Below are 21,655 nucleotides of genomic sequence, written 5' to 3' on the forward strand. Positions count from 1 at the left end.
AGAAGAATGGCTCCTAAAATAGTGACAATTACGCCGAGAGAGAGGTAAGATTGGCCACTTTATAGATACACTCTCAACCACAATTCTACTAGCTTACCTTCAGGGGGAAATCAAGGGAGGTAACCCAATGGCAGAAGATCACCGCAGAGTTATCGACTATTAGCACATATCCTTGAGCATCATGGTCTTCCATCTTGGAGAAAGTCCGCCTTGGCAAGGCAAGATGCGCATCCTTCTCAAACAATACGATCCTTCGAGTTCAGCTTAGCATACCAGTCTGACCTGTGAATCATTCAAAGTGTAAAAGCTGAGTGGCACTAGCATACGATTAGTTGAGCTCGCAAGACCATTGACAAATGTAATATTCAAAGCGGCCATCTCGCACACTGGAAGAGGTTGCTAACGTGAAACCAGCTAGCCACAATCACAGTCATTCTTAGCCTCATTGGGTGCGGCTGAGTCCAGCTGCAGAAGCCTCAAGATATGTCTCGGAGGCAGCTTTACGACAGATAAGATCTGATTGGCCTCTATGAGTAGAGAAACGCCATTGTGCGTCAGTATAGACCCTGTCGTGTGTGTGTTCAGAAGATTCCATGAATCACGATGCCAAGTGACATTGAGGCTAGAACTGCAAGTAAGATGCATGAGACGTAGCCAACAGACATACGAGTATAAGCGAAGTAAAGAATTGTTGAGTCAACAAAGCACTCTCTGCTTTAGAAACAACTGCCTGTGACTTATCCAATCTTGTATTTGATTAAATCTAGCTATGCTCCTCCGTGTCCAGTAGGCCCCGAATTCATCTCGACTGGGAAGAAGTTAAACAGATCTGTCGTGAGCACATCAAAGTTCAAGTCAGGGAATGGGTTCCCCACCGAGCCTGACATCGGCATGCTGTACTCTGTGATGGGTTCAGGTTGTGGCCGGTAAGCTCTGTTGCTGAAGAAGATCAAATCATCCGACGTTGTAGCCCTATTCTCCTCTAAGGATGGAAACTGTATGTTGGTCGGTAGGCGATCATCGGTCCATGAGGGTGACGAGTCGGCAGAAGCGACGTCCAAGAACGCGCCTGTGGACTTGGCCGCGTTGATGGATTGTTCCACAGCCCACACGATGCGCTTGATGGAATGTATGGCGTTCGTCACTGGATCGTCTCCCACTAATGAGCGCAAACAAGATATTGCCATCTGAATGAACTCCAAGTTGTGAGGGTGCTTTGCCGGATGGCGTAAGCTGTCGTATAACAGAACAGCGCAGGAGGACTCGATGAAGAATGCATGATATCGCCGTGTCTGAGAAGGGACAGGTTAGCTCGGTTTCCGGCGGCAATTACCCGTCGGCGACTTACGTTGCATTCCTCGGGGCCCCGAAGCATGTTCCAGGTGAAAGCGAGTGCATCCTGTGCAGCATCTGTGGCGTGTCGGCAAGCTTGCCGAAGCCAGATATCGCCTATCCCGCCGGATCCTTCTCCAGATTGCAGGGCAGCTTCGGCAATAAGAAAAGGGCGGAAGATGAGAAGAACAACATGGAAGTACACTAAGTCACTAGAAGTTAGCAAGCGAATTGGAAAAGACTTTGGGCCAAAGGTTATTCGCACCGTTGTGAAGAAGAAGACTAGTTTCAGGATTCCATGCGTCTACCCGTTGTACGGAAGCTGCTGTACCCAAACCCCACTTCTCACCGTATTGCCTGACGTGACCATACAGCTTCTCGGCTTTTCCGTACAATTGACGCAGGGAGTCGGTGCGTTTGTTGTATATCGACTCAATCGCTTCTTCAAGAATGTTGGCGAATTGGCAGAGTGCCATCAACGTTGGTTGTCCGTCCGGGTAGGGGCAAGATTCGAAGTCGGACTTCTGCATCGAACTGCGCCGTCCGACCACCAAGCTGAGCCAACTGTAGGTAACGATATCAGAATGATGTGCATCAAGAAGTCGGTCTACAGCCAATCAGGAAACTACTCACATTTCCAAGAAGTAAAGAGACCATAGCGTCACCAGTCTCCCCTGAACTTCTTCCTTTCTCGAAATTGCACTTGTGGTCCCTGCGTGCAGACCCATGGACAGGGCTTTTCGCGTTGCGATGCCGCTATGTAAGTAAGCGGAATTGGGACGACCCATGTTCAGCTGATAATGAGCCATAAGAATAGAAAACTGTATCATTGGTAATGTGACAGAGTCCTCGTAAATCGCTGCTTCCTTTTTGGCGTGGATAAACAATGATTCTGCAGCGTCGGTCTGTGAAGTGCCCAATGCCCCTAACGCCAGAGCTGCAAGAAACACCGTCTTTCTTTGTGGCTGAAAAGTTGTTTCTGGGGTATAGTTGAATAAAGTCGGAACCATATCGTCAAGCTCGGACGGGGTGAAGAAAGGTAAAGATGACAAGTGAGTTGTCTTGAAGTGCAAAACGAACTCTTCTGCCTGTAACAGGGACACCGGGCAGCTCGCAGGTTGAGCAGGCTCGACGTTGATCTTCAGTGGCATGCCAAAGAAGATGTTTCTCTGCATGAACATGTCCAGCCCCGGTCCTCCCTCTTGGACATCTCTGGCATGGCTCTGGCCATACTGACCAGAAAGCAGACCTCGATGAATCTGTTGCAGGAAAGCAGAATTCGAAGAAGGTCCGTAGAAGAGTTGCGAACTGTCGGTAGACTTTGGTGCATGGTGAGCTGCGGCAACGCTGTGATAGACTTCAGTTTGTGCTACATGTTGCTGGAGTTCTTCTGCTGAACGTTGAGAAGCAGCTTCGTCCCGGCGAACCCGGTCAGAGCCCGGGGTGGATACGCCGTGGCCAGTCTCGGCATTCGCTACCGTCACCGCGGCCCGCTTCGATGACAATCTCACGCGCGGTTTGAGACGATACACGCAATCGGATGGCTTGTTCTCACATTGCCGACAGGGTTTGTGACCGGAACACTTGATCTTGCGCCTGCGGCATGGTTCGCACGCCTTGGGAATCTTCCCTCCGAATTTGCTGTTAGACTGCATCTCGCTAACTCCGAGATACGCGACCCTTGGCCCCCAATCGGAATAACAAGCTCAATGAAACAGAAAGATATGAAGAGTCAGACACGGAAGTGGTCTTAATTCCTCAAGTCCGAAAAGCCTCGAATAATTATCTATGTTGCCGTTTAGCGGAAGTTGAATGGGTCAGAGAGGATGAGTTTGGTAAAAGCGGATGAGATGATGTCCTGACGTAATTCCGTAAATCCGAAACACCGTAAACCCGCCACCGACAACGCTAAAAAGGGGTCCACTGATCTTGACAGAATGAGATTCAGTGACTACAACATCCGGAACCAATATACTGATGTTTCCTAAGTAAGTGTGGAGGCTGATTAGGAATTGATATTCAAACTGGGAGATTTAAAAAATCAGATCAGACTATAATTCAATTCAAGATGTGGTTTGCAACCTTGTTCAACCGTTTGACTGTTTGGTTCGTATTGCGATTCGAGTTACAACCCGAACTTTGTTCTACCAGCGATGACTTCTACAACAATCTACGACAGTGATCGGACTGTCCAGGCCGACGACAGTCTTCAAGACTTTGATCGGCCTCAAAAAGCGTTGACTGTCACTTTCAAGGATTTGAGCGTCGAGGTCCATGGACTTGGAGAAGACTATGGTTCAACGTGTTTGTCCGTTCTGGCCGACTTATTTCCATTCGCCAAAAGTCAAACATCTCGAAGGGTAAGAGAGCTCGGCTGTTGACCTCCGTTGGGGATTTTATGCTAACATACGCAGCATATACTTCACAATGTGACGGGTCAGGTACAGCCGGGGGAACTGGTAAGTAAACGAGTGCAACTGCAATGCTGCTTTCCTCTAACACCTCACTCAGCTATTAGTTCTCGGGCGACCGGGATCAGGCTGCACTTCTCTACTCAAAGTAATATCTAATCAACGAAACGAGTTCCATCATGTCAGCGGTGACATAAGATACGGCAATCTCGGCCATAGAGGAGCACAGCAGTTTCGCAACCATGTGGTAATGAATACCGAAGGTATGGAAATTGTATCCGCGGGCTGAGTTGTCAAAGTCTAACTTGGAAATCCGCCAGATGACTTACACTTCCCGACCTTGGAGGTGAAAAAGACCATCGACTTTGCGACGTCAAACAAGATACCTGGCTCATTGCCAGAGTCATCCACTAGTTCCAAGGATTATCTGTCACAGAAGACCGACGCCATTCTGGAATCCTTGTCAATCAGTCATACGAAGAGCACAATGGTCGGGGATGAAGTCATTCGTGGGGTGTCCGGCGGAGAAAGAAAGCGAGTGTCAATCGCTGAGGTCATGGCTACTCAGGTATGAACGTATGAACATGGGTATCCCCGATGTACGCTCGTTGACCCCATACACAGGCTCCTGTTCAATGCTGGGACAACTCAACTCGAGGCCTAGACGCCAGCAATGCGTTGGACTTTACACGTGTCTTACGCACGATGGCCGACGAGGAGCACAAATCCATTGTTGCAACTCTCTATCAAGCTGGAAACGGCATCTACGATCTCTTCGACAAAGTAATTGTGCTTGCTGAAGGAAGAGAGATCTACTACGGCCCCACAACCGAGGCTAAGCAATACTTCGAGGACATGGGCTTTGAGTGCACGCCGGGAGCAAATATCTCTGATTTCCTTACGTCAATTTCGGTTCCTACGGAGCGACAAATACGCCCTGGATACGAAGATAAGATCCCGACAAGTCCGGCAGATTTTGAAGATGCGTATAAGACGAGCCCTCTTTTCGACAGGATGATACAGCAGATGAACGTGGCGTCAGAAAAGTCTCTGTCGGATGAAGTGGAGAGTATCCTGAGACTTCGAGATGCAGAAAAGAACCGCTCATTGCCGTCTCTATCTCGTCAAGGTAGCCCCTATCAGGTGTCATTCGCGAGCCAGATTGCAAACTGCATTAGAAGGTATCGTCAGTCTCTCTCCACACTTCGATCGCAAGGTCTAACTGAAATTGAAGACAGTTTCAAATCATCTGGGGAGACCGTTGGTCGAACGCATTGCAGATTGCTTCTGCCCTCATCATGGCGCTGGTCACAGGGAGTCTTTTTTACAACCTCCCATCTGACAGCACCTCCATCTTCACCCGACCAGGCGCTCTGTTCTTCCCAATTCAACTCTTCGCCATGAACAAGATGTCCGAGACCACAGCCTCCTTCATGGGACGTCGAATCATCTCGAGGCATAAGCGACTTGCTTTCCATCGGCCCGCGGCGTACGCCCTAGCTAATGCGGCAACCGATGTCCCGCTTGTCATTTTGGCATACTCCTTGTTTCAGTTGATCTACTACTTCATCGTGGGTTTCCAACGTGAGGCGGGCCACTTCTTCGCCAACTGGTTCATGCTCATTCTATGCACACTATGCTTCGCTTCCCTGTTTCGCATGATTGGAGCTTGGTGCAGGCATTTTGGGCTGGCTTCACAAATCACTGGGTGGATGACAATGGTTTTCATGGTCTATGCAGGTAAGTTCGCAATGATCCAATCACGGCTGATAGAAGACTTCTAAGCACTCACAGGATATCTCATTCCCGTACCGAGTATGCCTGTCTGGTTCCGTTGGATTTCATGGCTGAACCCCGCAACATATACCTTCGAAGCAATCATGGCTAAGGAGATGGGGGATCTCACTCTGGATTGCATTCAACCTCAGCTTATCCCCTTCGGATCTGCCTATGATAATAGCCAGTATCGCAGTTGCACAGTCAGGGGATCTACATCGGGATCGACAATTATCAACGGCGAAACCTATATGAATGCTCAATATTCAGTCTATAAGGCACACATCTGGCGTAACGCAGGGATTCTCATCGGATTCTGGATTTTCCTGGCGCTGATGACCGCAGTCGGCTTCGAGATCAATCTGCATTCCGATTCTGGCTCGAAAGTGTTGTTCGACCGACGAAGCAAAAAGAAGGAGGCAGCCACAAAGGTAGACACAGAAAAAGCAGATGGATCGGCTACTTCCCATGATGTGTCTTACATGTCTCTTAGCAAGACGGTATTCACTTTCAAGGACATCAGCTACTTTGTTCGACACGAAGGGAAAGACCTTCAGCTCCTTCGCGGAGTCTCGGGCTACGTCAAGCCCGGTCAGCTGGTCGCGCTAATGGGTAGCTCCGGTGCTGGCAAGACGACTTTGATGGACGTTTTGGCACAGAGGAAAGACAGCGGCACGATCGAAGGCAGCATCATGGTCAATGGCAAGCCGCAAGGTATCAGCTTCCAGCGGACAACGGGCTACTGCGAGCAGAATGACGTTCACGAGCCCACTGCTACAGTCTGGGAGAGTCTTTTGTTCTCGGCACGGCTGCGACAGAGCCACAAGATTCCAGATGAAGAGAAACAGGACTATGTTCGAGGCATCATGGAGTTACTCGAGCTGACACCTCTTCAGCACGCCATTGTTGGAAGTGAGTTTTACACCATTGAACTTGAGTCCCTGGCACCTCTTTTGAAACCACGCGCTAATCAATCATTTTTTGCACAGCGCCTGGCGGGGGCCTCTCTATCGAGCAGCGGAAGCGTCTCACACTCGCAACGGAACTCGTGGCCAAGCCTTCTCTCCTTTTCCTCGACGAACCGACTTCCGGCTTGGATGGCCAGTCTGCTTACGAGATCTGTCGCTTCATGCGCAGGCTCGCAGCATCTGGACAGACCATTATTTGCACCATTCACCAGCCATCTGCAACTCTCTTCGATGCATTTGATGTGCTTCTCCTCTTGGCCCGCGGAGGACGTACGACTTACTTCGGACCCACCGGCAGAAAGTCAGCTACAGTGATCGATTACTTCGCACGCAATGGTGCCGCTTGCCCACCGCATGCGAATCCCGCTGAGCACATAGTCGATGTGGTGCAAGGCCGTTTTGGTACTGAGATCGATTGGCCGCAGACATGGCTTGATTCTCCAGAGAGACAAGCGGCTATCACGGAACTTGATGCTCTCAACTTCAATGTTGAGGAGAAGAAGGACCCTGAGCCATCAACAACGGCCGAGGCCGTCGATGAGGATCAGCTTGCTGGATTCGCTACCCCAGTCGCGTACCAGGTCTATCTCGTCACAAGCCGACAACTGGTCGCGCTGTGGCGCAACCCTGATTACGTCTGGAACAAGATTGGACTGCACATCACCAACGGACTCTTCGGAGGTTTCACTTATTGGATGCTGGGTGACGGTACCTTTGACCTTCAACTTAGGCTCATGGCTGTCTTCAACTTCGTATTTGTTGCCCCTGGATGCATCAACCAGCTGCAGCCGCTCTTCATTCGGAACCGCGACGTCTTCGAGACTCGCGAGAAAAAGTCTAAGACTTACCATTGGTTTGCCTTTGTGGCGGCTCAATTGCTGTCAGAGACACCTGTGCTGATTGTTTGCGGAACACTGGCGTTTGTCACCTGGTATTTCACGGTTGGCTTCCCCACAGAAGCAAGGATTTCCGGACAGGTCTACCTCCAAATGATCCGTAAGTCTTACTAAATCTCAATCGTGTGCGAAAATATCGTGCTAACCTGTGCTCATCCAGTCTATGAGTTCTTGTACACTTCACTGGGACAAGCCATTGCCGCTTACAGCCCCAACGCCTACTTCGCCGCGCTGGCCAACCCCATCATCATCGGCGCGGGTCTCATCAACTTCTGTGGTGTGGTTGTTCCGTACTCGCAGATCACGGCTTTTTGGAGATACTGGCTCTACTGGCTCGATCCATTCACCTACCTCATCCAAGGAATGCTGGAGCCTGTGGTCTGGGATGTCAAGGTTCACTGCAAGCCAAACGAGTTGACGCATATTCCACTTCCAGGTAATAGCACCTGTGGGGAGTACCTCGCCGATTTTCTCTCTTCTGAGCCGGGCTACGTTGCCGATCCGGGAAATAGCACCATGTGTGCGTACTGTCCCTACAGCACTGGAGCGGACTACATGAGAACCATGAACATCAATGATTCCAGCTACGGGTGGAGAGGAGTAAGTAAACTATTGCATCTAGACATACCAAGGGACTCCCGAATTCTGACTGTTGATTGCTATAGGTCGGTATCACAGCGCTCTTTTGCGTTTCGTCGTACGCCCTCGTCTTTCTGATGATGAAATTGCGGACCAAGACCACGAAAACCGCGAGCTGAGGGGGAACTGTTCAACACACTGCAAGTTGGAAGCTAGACATACTAAGGAGAGGCAACAGCCATGATCAGACCCATTTTCGCTTCCGGCTTCTCCCAGCCGCCTTGCAACCCAGATAGAAGCCACGTCTTGAACGAATCGAGATACAATGAAAGCTGAGATAATGGGAATACTAGCGTCATAGCATTTTATATTATGCTGTCTTTTGCAAACTCCACACTCCTGACCATCGATCTATTTAGTTGCTACGTGATTGCCAATTCCATGGTCAGTACTTCATGGAATAGGCTTAGGTGCCGGAGTCGATCTCACCGGATACACCGGCTATTCTAAACTTGCATCTTCTTGGTAATGATCACCTTGACCACCAGGCTCAAGCCCAGATTGGTAAGATTACGTTGAAACGTTCTTCAGCAAGTTCAACTAATTGTAAATTACCTTGAATTGTCCAAAGAGGCGGTGATGACTGGGAGTACTTCAGCGTGGCTGGATCTGCAAACAGGGTTATACCTTTTCCTACATAACCATGTTTTTCACCATTGAGCCGAATGGTTGCTGAGCATAGTTGACAGCTGAAACCGAGATTTTACGACGACTCTGCTTTGAGAATCACATGCAGCGGTCAGTGTCAGTGCACCAGAAATACGCGTCTTACGATGAGTCCCATTTCTTTAGCAACAATGTCGATCAGTGATACACCGGTTGTTTAGCAGGCTTCGTTCATCTAAATGTTTTCTCTCCACCTGCAAGGACTCCTGTGGACCAAAATAATTAGAAGATATCGATTTTCTGTCTTAGCTCGATGATACAAGCTACCCTTTTCACGTCACTTTTTCCGACGTGGGTTACTAACTCATACCTGGACCTTAATCGTTGTCTCAAGTATCGCTGGAAATCAATTGTTCACTCATTATAAGAGGAAATAACTACCGGAAGCCCGCGGGCATCCGTATACCGTTCATCCCTCACGTGTGAGCTTTTCGAAAGCGAGATTGGCCATTGCGATACTCATGACTTGCATGTGAAGCGTGGGATGACCCTAGACCGGAAGCACCACGCGGGGTTGAGCCGGTCGAAACGTCCGGTAGCTGCCGGGATGGCCATGGCTTCAAGTTTGGCCACGACCGCCAAGACCCTCGATAGGGTGCTTCGGCCACAATAATGACTAGTGATATCGTTTACAGAAGTTACATCGCTTTCAGTTCATGGCCACGATAGTTTGCCAACCAAAGTTTCGGTCGATTAGAAAGAGACTTAGAAGTGGCAGGCGACTGCAGTGGCATATGCTATTATTAATCGATCTTGAAGGCAGTTCCCCAGCAACAAACTTGTGGTGGAATGCTGACAATTAAGCAACTCGGCTTGGCCCAATCGACCCTGTCAAAATTATGCGATGACTACTCTGCTACCACGCCAACCTCATGATATGACTATAGAAATCAGGTAGGAAAGCTGCTCGCCATCCAGGCTCAGGTTTAGCTAATTGTGACGGGCCATCGCTTCTAGGTATTTGATGGACTGAATCGCAACGCCAGCGTATGATTCGGTTGCTCCGGAAAGCCCTACTTAGAACTGACAAGATTACCTTAAACCGAGAGAGTACCATTCCATTCATCCGGAGACAATCTCTCCTTCTCTGAAGAAGTCGAACCCTGAATTCGTCGCACATGTAATGACAAAGTCATGTTGTCGCTTCGCTTTTGTGATCGTTACGTAGTGGGGCGAGATATTATGGGCTGCTTCGGTATTATGCCGGGGAATTCTGAAATGGTTCGCCATCTTGATGCAGAGAAAAAGCTGCCATGGAAAGATATTTTTCCTGATTTTCAGAGTACCAAGTCAGTGATAAGTCAGAAACAGCTCCAGCATCGCTCGGCGTTAGAGATTCGAAGTACGCGGGGTTGAAGGAGTGGAGTGTCTCAAAAGACCTACATCATCGACACTCAGTATCCGAAGAATCTATCTATTTTCTGGAATGACCCCTCATATTTGCATTGTTTAGAACCCGCGGAGTCGTTTCCGAGAAGCGCCGGAGCAGACGATCCGAAAGCCTTCTAGAACGCTTTCGGATCTGACCTAAGAAAGCTTTGTGCGATTAACGGGCGCTCTCATCGCAGCCTCTTGCGTCGTGGCGGTGTCTAATAAGCTTGGCCTGTACATAACAAAGGCCAGATTTTGATTTGCACACCCGAGCCCGTCTGTTCCCTGAATTCAGGTTTTAGAAGAGGTTCGTCGCGATTTAGCAGCAAACCTTGGACGATGTAGAGCGCTCAGACATGAGAGACTCCGTTCGGATTCGGGAAAAGGCAGCAGACCCTCTTCATATCGCGCTGTGCCCATAGCTCCCAAAACATGGAACTAAATGATCCTTTCTCGTTTTCCGGGGAGAGCGAGGTAGCGAACGTCCTCCACAGGTCCCTTAAATCTGGTCCCTTTCGACGTCTCATAACCGGCCACAGGGGACACCGTGCAGCATGATGTTTGTTAAAGTTTCGCCTTCTGTTGATCACTCCATGGCGCTAACAATGGTGTTGCGCCCCGACCCTGGCAACGTCCGACCACTCAACGAACTCTAAACGGAACTAGAGCGGCCGGGCGAGTCAGGGCCGGTGCGGGACGCCCCTTGTCGCAGGTCACCAATTGTCGTTGATGTCGTTTATCAGCAGCTTAGAGCCCTTTCACCTTCAAGCGGGCGGCAAAGAGGAAAGATTTCTGCAGCTGCGAACATACGATCGGCCACGGAAAGCTTGCGTTTACATTCGTGAAGCGATGAGCCTCGCCATGTGGTTCACAGCTCACGTCGAGCAATTGAAGATACGATGAGTAACGCAACGGTTCTGACAGGGGCGTTTCCGCCCCCGCCTGGCGTCACACCGAATTTCGAGAACCCAAGGGACGCCGGATGGATGTGGAATGTCGTGGGAATGAGTGTCCTGGCAGCGATTGCGACGGTGTTCTTTGGAATTAGGACATATCTGAACTTCACCATGGCGAGACCGTTTCTCCCAGATGATTGTATGTTGTACTTCAATCTTGCTCGGACGAGGTGGGAAAATAAACGCTTAACTGACTGCCAACCCAGGGACTTGCGCTATATCATATGTGAGACTCAATGGTACAGGACTGCGAATTGGCTATACTAACACCCTCAGGCTTTGATAATGATATACGTCTCCACCGTGTTCGTGATGGCGCACTATGGTGAGGGCTATCATGCATGGGAGCTCACGAAAGAATCGTATCAAGAAGTGATGAGAGTAAGTTTGATAAGCCTATTACATCTTCAAGCGACATGGACATAAACTAATGCAAGGATCTTCAGTGGCTGTACGCCAGCTCCATTGTCTACTGCCCGGCAGCATACTTTACGAAGGTTACTTTACTCTTACTCGAAGCACGAGTCTTTGCCGTGCACGAGCGAGTTTCACGCGGGATCAAGGTCTTCATCGTCACCCTACTTATCTGCTATATCCCAATTCAGATACTCAAGACTGTCATCTGCTTGCCGGTGTCAGCCTTCTGGAACCCCAAGACACCAAATCCGAGATGCTTGAATCAACGCAAAATTTTCATTGCGGATCTGAGCCTGGCGATCATCACAGACTTCTTCATCCTCGTGCTCCCGGTACCGTTGTTATGGGGGTTGCGCATGCCTTTGCGGAAGAAGCTGAAAGTTGCCGCGCTACTTGGAGCTGGAGGTATTGCGACAGCTGTGACTGTCTATCGCATGTATCTCGTCGTTCAATTCCTCACTTCAACAGATGTCACTGAGGACTTTGTTGTTTTGGACCTTATCACGTAAGATATATCCCTTTTCCCCGTTACCCGCTTGAGAGCTCAACAGTGTGTACCAGGGCACTGGAACTTGTCATCGGCGTCGTTTGTGCTTGTTTACCCTCCACCAACCTCCTCTACGAACGGGTACGAAAGGGAGAAGGAAAGCCGATGGGTCACCTGCCACGGACTGTGGGTGATCTCAAGAAAGGGAGCAGTTCAAGCTCATCTTACTGGCGCAGTATATTGCCGAATAAGCAACTGAGGACTACGCGCACAGCCGTTACCGTAGGAGAACGTACTGCAATAAGTCAAACGGGCCCCGCCAACTTCGATACCGAACTCGCGGTCCTCACTGGTCAGCCGATGGGAATGAGGCCATTGACGGAAGAGACAGCCAGGAAGTCGGAGCAGACTGCCGAAGACTGGACCTACAACCCAAGAGCAAATTCAATGGACGGAAGGAGAGAAGGATGGCTGGCGCAGGGTGGCGAGAGCTCAGCACCAGGGTGTTCAGGGGACAGGGTACCCAACTGGAAAAATCACGATATGGAGGCCAGAAAGTCTTGGGAGGCTGTGTGGGAAAAGGCCATACCTCCGGAGGGGCTATCCTCGATACCTGAAGATGACGGTCCTCCCCGATTGCAGCTAGCAAAACATCCACCACCAGACTGGGAGCACCTAACAAAGTAGACGCGCAGAAGGGATTCCATGGATTACTGCGAAAGATACCCATCCTTAACAAGGAAGGACATAGCGCATCATTGTCGACTTGATGAGGTGCATAGGAAAGCCACAGGTGTGTAACGAAATTCGGACTCCGGAGGGCGGTTGTGTAATGAATAGAGTGTATAAAGCCTAGAGGCAGTGGCCATTTCACACGATGAATACTGAAGAGAGAATAATTACTACACACATGATGCAGACAAGCAACGAGTCGAGAGAAAAATATGCAGGGACATTCAGATGAAGCTCGTGAGGGACGGTCTCGACCGACTACTCTATGTTTGCGACGCGGCAAAAAAAAATACTATTCCTGAGTCCATGACACTGCAACAAACGCCAGAAATCCAAGCTTGATGAAACTTTCCGATCAAAAATACAAGTCTTGTTATCTGTTGTAGACATAGTTGAGTTGATGAGGCAATGTAAACTTTCCCAAACGCTGATGCAGCTTCATGTTCTGACTTCTGAAGAGGGAGAGCCCTGGGAACACTTGCTTTCAATGCGAACAAGCATCGACTTTCATGAAAAAAAAAAAAAAACATTCCTCTCCCAGAAATCGATAAAGACCTGGCTTCTATGTGTCGTTGCAAATTCAATTTGAAGTCGTCTTAAAGTTGAGCAAGTTTTCTGTTTTGGAACTCGATCATCCCTATAAGCTCCGGATGGCTGCACCTTATCTAGCGGGGACTTTACTGAAGTGGGGCTAATCCTTGGGCCGATGGTATAATACCTAAGCCAAGTGAGTTGCTATGAGAGTAAAGACTCAGATCGTATTACCAAGTGCTCGAATAGGAAAGAAAAGGAGTCGGCCTAAGAAATCTAATGATTGCAATTCTAATACTCAATCCCCGATGAATGAAAGACTTCTAGCCATTTGGAAGCCATCTGATTCCTTTCACAGATGTTCAGCGCAAGTTAGAAATTTTCAAGTGAAGACATGTTCTGATGAGCAAAATTACCAGTGAGGTAATGATATGAGTTCATGTCAGATAGAATATTGGTCGAAACTCCCCATAGGGGCAAATGATGATAACCGAGGCTCCTTCACGTTTCCGAATTGAGTATTGAAAGTTGAGATGTATCCGTACATAGCCAGGTTATTACATGCACTGACTGCACGTGGGCAGCTGCCACTGCGCTTGAATTCGGAAAGAGCCGGCGACAAACACTTGGGCCATCAAGGTAGAATCATTTAGAAAGCGATTGGTGCGGAATTAAACGATCCATCAACAGATACAGTAAAGAGCTTGCTGATCTGGGGACGTTTGCGGGAGCTAGATAGACGATTCGACAACGGTCGATATCTCGCACAAACGTAATCTCTTGACGCCATCTATCAAATGGTACATAATCTATCTTTTCGAGAAGGTGAAGAGACACAAAAAGACCAGAATGACGCCGTGACTTGGCGCTGCATGGTGGTGATGCCGGTACAATCTGCGGGAGTGTTACAACGGTGCGCTTGGCAAGACTGCGGAAGGCGCCAGATACGATGCGCCAAGAAGCTTACAACGCCTCCTTTAAGGGTGTTTGCCCGTATGGCAGTGCCTGTTGCCAAGTCCGGGCGGGTATGTAAGTAAATTTGCGGCGAAGGATGGTGGACTGCCGGGCCGGGGCCTCGGAGCCGCTGATTCGTGCGTCCAAGTACCGTGCGGGCCTGGTCCGGTAGACACCTGCTTCTTTGGGCAGTAGTGCTCCGCATCGCGACATTGAAGCTCGTTGCTCCCACCTTCCAACCGCTGTTTCTTGACCTTCTGTTTCTAGCAGGACAAAGAACAATAATCATGTTTTTGACTCGTAAAGCGGTGGAGAGATACCGCGAAGCCCGACAAAAGAATTGAGGGGAAGGAGAACGCCAAGTTGTGATGGGAGGAAGATAAAAGAATCGCGTCGTCGCCCGTTCGATCAGCAGAAGATCTTGCTCTGCACCTCTCCGCTCTTTAGGTTGTGAAGTGATCATCGTGGTTCAACCGTCAATCACCCCTGCCTAAGACAACTCCCAGGACCCCTCCTGAACCACTCAAGATGAAGGCAATTACCTTGGCAACCTTGGCCGTGTCGGCGCTCCTCTCTGGAGCTTCGGCCAAGGAGATCGCACCCAGTGAACTCGTCTCTGAGATTTACGACAGCGGTGTCATTCACAAGGACCTCATGGCCCGTAAGAAGGTATTTGACACCGGTGGCTTTGCTTACAGCACTTGATCTAACCTTCGCAACTCATAGGCGTCATGGGATCGCCAAAGAGAGGCCGGAGAGATGGAGTCGACCAAGTACACGAGCCGCCTCGCGGAGGAGGGCCCCGTTTCTTGCGTAAATGGTGTTGCCGAGGTCATCCCTGGCGATGCCAACAACACTTTCAAGTGCAACAAGGTCGACTTCTACGACTTCAAGAGCCACTCCGACCTTGGCTCTACCGCCGGCGAGGGATCCTCTTCTTGGGGTTGGACCAGCCCCGACGGTCGCGAGTTTGCCATTATTGCTCAGGCTGATGGTGCCGCCTTTGCTGAGATCACATCTGCGGGCAAGCTCGTTTACCTCGGTCGCCTCCCGCAGTACTCTACCCAGTCTATCTGGCGTGAGCTCCGCGGATACAAGAACTACGTCGTCATCGGCAGTGAGGCCTCCCGCCATGGTGTCCAGATCTTCGATCTGACCAAGGTAAGCTCATCAACATCATCGTGCCTCAAGTCTCTAAAATACTAACCGTTGGGGATAGCTGTTGGACATTGACCCCGCCAGCCCGGTCACCTTCAGCAACTCCCGTGACCTTACCGGTTACTGGAACGGCCTTCCCGCCGGTTCCACCCACAACATCGTCATCAACGAGGAGAAGCAGTACGCCGTTGCTGTCGGCGCCCAGCCTCGTTCCAGCGCCTGCCGCTCCGGTCTGATCTTCATTGACCTCAGCGACCCCGCCAATCCTACCTCCCCGGGTTGTGCCGCTGGTGACGGTTACGTCCACGATGCTCAGTGCCTCGTCTACCGTGGCCCTGACGAGAAGTACTTTGGCCGTGATATCTGCTATGGTTACAACGAGGACACTTTGACCATCTACGATGTCACCAACAAGAATGAGACCAACATCATTTCTCGCACCTCTTACGAGGGTGCCAGCTGTACGTCGACTTGCTTTGTCCCTCATTGAAATCATGAACCAAGACTGATTGTACATATAGACACCCACCAGGGTTGGGTCACCAACACCGAGTGGCAGGAGTACCTCGTCCTCGACGACGAGTACGATGAGGTTGATGCTACCGGTCCTGCTGCTAGCGGTTACCCCATCACCTACTTCTGGGATATTAGATCTCTTGAGGCTCCTAAGCAGACTGGCTACTACCGCAGCGAGGCTTACGGCATTGACCACAACCAGTTCGTCATCGACGGCCTTGCCTTCCAGAGCCACTACGGTGCCGGTCTCCGCATTCTCGACGTCTCCTCTCTCCCTGATGACCCCACCGGAGGCGGCGTTTCCGAGGTTGGATTCTTCGACATCTACCCCGAGAACGACAACGAACCCCTTGGCGGATCCATTGACTTCGTCGGCACCTGGTCTCACTACCCTTACTTCAAGAGTGGCCACATTCTGATCAACACGATCGAGCGTGGCGCTTTCGTTGTGAAGCGCTCTGCTTGAAGGATTCAAGTCTGAGGTTGGAATATACCTGCGTGTTTCGATGGTTGTCAGAAGGTCATCTCTATAGCAGTCCGCTGATTGAAGATATCTGAGTAGGACAACTCAGCTTTAATGATAATGATGGAATCACCTCGAGGCAATGACATACATCTCTGAATTCGAGCAAGTAAAACTACAATACCAGCGTCTCTCAGGTTCTTAAATCATAGCCGAGTTATTACAGTGAAGTATCCAGTCACTAATTGTGGACACTGAGCAACATTACCTCGCTAAGGGACCTGAACTGGAGACATTGCACTTTGAAGTAAAGAAATTTTGTTCTTCACCACAACCGATACCTGCGCGTTTGAAACCATATTCTATATTCATGAATTGTCCATGAAGCCATGTTTTGAAATAAGATCTACATTATAGAACATGTTGTATCATTAAGCATTTGGCGCAATAACGCCTATATTCTCCCCGAAACCTTGTTTTTAATCAAGGTCACCTGACCTTGTGATGCTTGAAGGTCTCAAGAAAAAGGACACTCTCATTCTTATTATGACTCTATTGCCCACACCGGTATACTCAATCCACTACCATACGAAATGGATTATTGTCAAGAGGGGCTCATAATTGGGAATCACTAACTTCAGTCTCTCTTCGGCCGGCCAAAAGGTCCGAGAGCCGCTATTCTGTCTTAGTCTGATGTGACCGTAGCAACACTGCCTTTTAGAGTTGCGACTACGAAACGCCACGAGTCATCAGTCAGCGCCAGATCAACGTCTGCGCGACCAGAGCGTTCCCCAACAGCACCTCTTTGGGTCTAGTTGACATTACGGACAAGCGTTTTCTCGACCCCGACGCGCTCGACACTTCAATTTCGGCATTTCGAAGTCTCATCTAAGAATCCTAAACTTCATGTCTCCCCCAAACCTACTGTAGGAAAACGCGCCTGCATGTGGCTAAATGAGACGACAGCTTGAAAAACCCGCCAACTTCATGTACCCAAAGCCTGCCGACGACATTGACACATCTCCCATGGGCGACCGCCCAACAAAAGCCTCGCCTCGATAGATGATCACTGTTCGACGTATGCGTCGGCGGACGGACGCGCGCCCTTAAGCATGGCGATCGGTCAACTGGACAGTATCCTGAGACGCGATGACAAATTCCTGAAGGAGATGTGGACTTGGTTCGGTGTTGGAGCTCTCGTCATATTGTTGCGGTTTTTCGTGAGAATTCGCATGGTTGGCCCCAGAGGTCTCAAGGGAGACGACTACACAATGCTTGTTGTAAGCCGGAAATGAGCATGCATTAGTCAATGACGTGACGTTGCGCTAATATTTCATCTGGATAGACTTTGTTCTTATACACGGTCTGTTTTGTGATGGTCGACTTAGTGTGTGAGTATCACTTCTGATAATGAGCATTCAAGAGATGAAGAGGATTTGGCGGTACTGATATGTGTAAACCTAGACCGATATGGCACGAACGTGGATCTCACCGCTGCCCAAATCAGCACTCTTTCCGACCAAGAAGTGGCACGACTTGTTCAAGGTTCCAAGTTCCAACAAGTAGCTTGGTATTCATACACCGCATACTTGTGGTCTATGAAAGCGACCCTGTTATTCTTCTAGTATTTCGCACTCCTGGTCCTTCCGAAAGACAGAGACTGACAGTTCTGAAGTAAGCGAATGACGTTTGATTTGTGGCAGAGTGCGAGAGTTCTGAAACACCTGGCCTGGTTTACGATTTTATCATACCTGGTTGTGGTTGGAACGATAAGCTTTAGCTGCATGCCGTGAGTGATGGACTCTCAAGTTCCACTGGAAATTTGGGCTAATGGCATCGTACAGGTTTTCAGATAATTGGGGAGTGAGGCCCCTACCTAGTGAGAAGTGTGTTTTCAAAGCCCAAAATCTACTGGTCTCGACATTTCTCAGTAAGTCTAATAGAGAGTCTAGTTGAATAACTCAGTGTTCCAAGCTGACCAGAGACAAGATGTTGTGACCGATGCAGCCATTCTTTGTCTGCCGCTGCCGGTTCTGAAGGAAATCAGGGTACCTTTCTACAAGAAGATATTCATAGCAGTACTAATATGCTCCGGTTTATTCGTCATCGCGGCCGCGATCATGCGAGTTGCGGTAACTTTGGGATCAGAACCTTCAACAATTACGGTAAACCGATGGGGAGTCCGAGAATGCGAAGTTGGTCTGATTGCTGTCAACGCACCCATTCTACGTCCTTTATTCTCCCGGAGGTTTTGGCAGTGGCATTACCGACCGCCGGCTCGCCCGTCAAATCCTATGGAAAGTGCAAGAAGGAGCCGAACAACAGTTGGCGGCCACAGACGGAGAGTCATTAAAGAAGACTCACTTCTTGGGTGGGTGAATTCTACTACTTCAAGAATAGGAACCATTGTGGGAGGGACTCGAGATCATGGGAACGCGAGGGACGTGGAATTAGGGGATGCGTCCAGTGAACAGGAGTTGGAGCCTCTTGACAAGGGTGAGGATAATGAGAGCCGGAGTTCCCATATCCCCGCCGGACGACGAGACAGCGAGAGATGATTGAGTTTACACGAACACATCGGCTTCGACTCAAGACGAACACTTGAAGAGGAAAGCAGCACATTCAGGATTTATTTGGTGTTAATGAAAAGCAAGTCTTAAAAGAATACCCAGCGGTGTAGTAGCACAATAGAGTTGGTGGCTTACACTTGTGTAACTAAGGTCATTCGGGGTCATGCCAAATCCACCAGAGCTCAACAAAGTCAGAAAGGAGAACAGTAAGCCGAAACGCCGCCTTGCAAAACCAAACTCCAGGCCCTCAACCTAGCACCAGCTCACAGCAATTTTGCAGAATGCGGTCAGGGAATCCGACCAGCCAATTACTCAAGTCCATCCGAGTCTCACTTGCCCATTTACTGCAGCAAACATCTTACTCTCTGTCTCCCTGTCTAAGCTCCATTATCGATTCTCCGGGCCGTCCACAATATTCATCATCGCTTTTCTCGGGACATTTACTCAGTCAGTCTGGCCAGTATACTTGGCTTTCAGTCATTCTCAGGTCTCGTAACGTCAAGAAAGCATCCGGAAATTCAGAGACTCGAATCTTACAATACTGACATGGTTGTTGTTCACTTTATAATGCTCTTCCTCATCTTGGTCAGCCTCTCGATACCGCATTCGCAAGCTCGGACAGCTATGGGTAGCCAGCTGAATTTCACAAAAAACACTTGGGGCTCTCGGGAAGCTCTTCAGTGACGGTCGATACGGGAGTTGATTGACTACGCTCGACGCCCTCTTGAGAGGCATTCTCGGGTTCAGTGTCCGTGGCGGGATGGTGCAAAGGCCACAGGAGGATTCTGCTTGGATAGACTGGACCTAGGAGCCGAAGCTGCTCATCTAGGTCAGTTGCTTGGGTCTCACTCACAGCAGTCATGACTTCGTGAAGGAAGTCATCCTCATAATACGCGAAGTCGTTCTCGGCCTGCACAATCGGGTAGATCAGAGCATCGATGCCGGCATTGACGCGAGCGTTGACGTCTTGAGCACGAAGCGGACAAGGGGTATCGGCTTCGTCATTGCTACTGGCATTAACGTCTCGAACACGACAGGGACGAGGAGCACCAAACTCGTTATGGCTGGTAGCATCCTGGCCACCGCTGACAGTCTCCGAATCTTCCAGCCAGCCAAGCACAACGCCTCGGTTTAACAAGGGGTCTTGTGGCTGGACAAGCACCCTGTGTGGTGGTACGGGAGGCGGCGCATTTGCGATGGGGCCGAGCAAGAAGTCAATGGAATCTTCTTCGTCCCACTGAGAAACGCCAGCAGCGCTAGTGGGATTCTCAATGACCGTAGGGACATCATCAGTGTCGAGATCGATCACGTCAGAAAGCTCGTGCTCGAGGTAAGCGATCGAATTCGGCGAAGGAAAGAAGAGCTGACGAGGCTCGACAATGGGTAGGAAGGGAACCACAGGAGTGCCAAATGCGCTCTCGTCGAAGAGAGGACCGAGAGATGGAGGCGAGTCCGGTCGCAATCTGGTTTGTTGTCTTCTGGTATACTCGATGTCTCTGGGCTCAGTCGGCTTTTTGTTACCTCGAGCACGCAGTGGAGATGGACGCTTGAATTTGCGGCTAGCATCAGCCTTGGATCGCTTGATGATGCTCAGAGGCGCGGGGACCATAGATGGGTCAACAAAGCCGTTGTGCTTTGTTAAGGGAAGGGCCATAGGCAAAGTCGGTTGATTGGAAGGTCCATTTCCGCGGTTGTTGACTTCCTCATTTATGGTGAACAATGGCTTTGCCTCAACGTTGGGGTGTATAGGTTGGCTTCCGTGAATGATTGGCTTGCTCTTCGCCGGGATTTGCAGTGGCAGAGGCTCTTGAGATGCAATGAAAAAGTCCCTTTCACGGTAGTCCCAAGCAAGTCCCTCCCGACTGTGTCCAAGTTTGAGGCTAGACAGAAACTCGTCAATATCTCCAATCACCTCTGTGATGAGCTCAGGCCTCTGATGCTCTTCCTGCGCTTCAGCACAGACCGATGAGACACTGAAGGACCCGGAATGGCTGCAATAAAGCTCTCTGGGAACATGAGATGGAATGGGGTGGTGGATGTTATCGACATCCCTGACAAGTGTGATGACCGAGATGTTGTCGTAATCTCCGTAGGAAGTTTCCGAGGTCTGCTGTGGGAAGTCAAGCTCGTATTCTGATTGAGAACCAATAGAAAGCTGGAAGAGTCTTGTAGGCTTGAGCAAGCCATCTGCGGTCCTGTTGCGACTTCTATGGCCGAAAAGGGGACGAGAGGGTCGAGAGGGAAGTTTTTCAAGAGGACTCAAGAGACTTTTAGAGGCCCATTCTGCTTGAATTCCATAAGTATCAATCCTTGTCGCAGTAGAAGAAAAGGAAAGCAAACCTGGGCTTGGGGATCTCCGTCGCGATTCCTCAACGCTTGAGGTATCCGAGAGACCAGTCTCAGAGAGCTCAGACAATCTCTAATTGCCTTCAGCGTCTAGGAACTGATTGAAAGAGGTGTATTCCGGGAACACATTGCTAGCGTTCGCGAGATGCCAAGTTCTGGGCACGTTTCCGTTGCACTCTGCAATAGAGCGAGTGTCTACGTCGCTGTTGACATCAATTGCCTTGGCCATTTGCGAGAAATTTGCCATCGTGAAGCTGGCATAGATCGAAGGTCGACGCAAAGGCCCTATTGTAATTACTTGACGCGTAGAAGTAATGGATCGAGACGCGTTGGACAAGAGATGACTGCTATCGACCAAAAGCTGGCCGCAGTCCCACTGATAGGAGCTTGAGTCTTCGCACATTTTTGGCGTTGGGTGAGGGTTCCTGAACAACAACGCAAGGACTTGCTGAACAACACAACTAAA

At 49.8% G+C, this 21,655-nt stretch overlaps 6 protein-coding genes across 6 annotated transcripts; 4 read left to right on the forward strand and 2 right to left on the reverse strand.

The window, feature by feature from the left end:
- Nucleotides 1-767: 767 nt before the first annotated feature.
- Nucleotides 768-2,987, reverse strand: CCOS01_14345 (C6 zinc finger domain-containing protein; the record flags this gene model as incomplete). Its single annotated transcript, XM_060462489.1, has 4 exons — nt 768-1,292; nt 1,349-1,536; nt 1,598-1,896; nt 1,966-2,987. The coding sequence occupies 4 exons, from the start codon at nt 2,985-2,987 to the stop codon at nt 768-770; spliced, it is 2,034 nt and encodes a 677-aa protein (XP_060306974.1).
- A 498-nt stretch (nt 2,988-3,485) lies between these two features.
- CCOS01_14346 (multidrug resistance protein CDR1) lies at nt 3,486-8,141 on the forward strand (the record flags this gene model as incomplete). Its single annotated transcript, XM_060462490.1, has 10 exons — nt 3,486-3,692; nt 3,747-3,791; nt 3,844-4,006; nt 4,064-4,311; nt 4,368-4,924; nt 4,978-5,483; nt 5,538-6,431; nt 6,509-7,483; nt 7,544-7,983; nt 8,049-8,141. 10 exons carry the CDS (start codon nt 3,486-3,488, stop codon nt 8,139-8,141), a joined length of 4,128 nt encoding a protein of 1,375 aa, XP_060306975.1.
- A 2,817-nt stretch (nt 8,142-10,958) lies between these two features.
- Nucleotides 10,959-12,606, forward strand: CCOS01_14347 (uncharacterized protein; the record flags this gene model as incomplete). Its single annotated transcript, XM_060462491.1, has 5 exons — nt 10,959-11,154; nt 11,222-11,241; nt 11,292-11,396; nt 11,462-11,937; nt 11,994-12,606. 5 exons carry the CDS (start codon nt 10,959-10,961, stop codon nt 12,604-12,606), a joined length of 1,410 nt encoding a protein of 469 aa, XP_060306976.1.
- Nucleotides 12,607-14,664: 2,058 nt separating this feature from the next.
- CCOS01_14348 (uncharacterized protein) lies at nt 14,665-16,276 on the forward strand (the record flags this gene model as incomplete). The annotated part of the gene is made up of 4 exons (XM_060462492.1): nt 14,665-14,805; nt 14,863-15,297; nt 15,356-15,755; nt 15,816-16,276. 4 exons carry the CDS (start codon nt 14,665-14,667, stop codon nt 16,274-16,276), a joined length of 1,437 nt encoding a protein of 478 aa, XP_060306977.1.
- A 1,109-nt stretch (nt 16,277-17,385) lies between these two features.
- On the forward strand, nt 17,386-17,839 carry CCOS01_14349 (uncharacterized protein; the record flags this gene model as incomplete). Its single annotated transcript, XM_060462493.1, has 2 exons — nt 17,386-17,553; nt 17,738-17,839. The coding sequence occupies 2 exons, from the start codon at nt 17,386-17,388 to the stop codon at nt 17,837-17,839; spliced, it is 270 nt and encodes an 89-aa protein (XP_060306978.1).
- A 1,647-nt stretch (nt 17,840-19,486) lies between these two features.
- CCOS01_14350 (uncharacterized protein) lies at nt 19,487-21,436 on the reverse strand (the record flags this gene model as incomplete). The annotated part of the gene is made up of 3 exons (XM_060462494.1): nt 19,487-21,126; nt 21,184-21,262; nt 21,317-21,436. The coding sequence occupies 3 exons, from the start codon at nt 21,434-21,436 to the stop codon at nt 19,487-19,489; spliced, it is 1,839 nt and encodes a 612-aa protein (XP_060306979.1).
- Between the last annotated feature and the right edge of the window lie 219 nt (nt 21,437-21,655).

Source organism: Colletotrichum costaricense (genome assembly GCF_030867565.1).
Source record: "Colletotrichum costaricense strain IMI 309622 chromosome Unknown Scaffold_20.1, whole genome shotgun sequence".
Classification (NCBI taxonomy): Eukaryota; Fungi; Ascomycota; class Sordariomycetes; order Glomerellales; family Glomerellaceae; genus Colletotrichum; species Colletotrichum costaricense.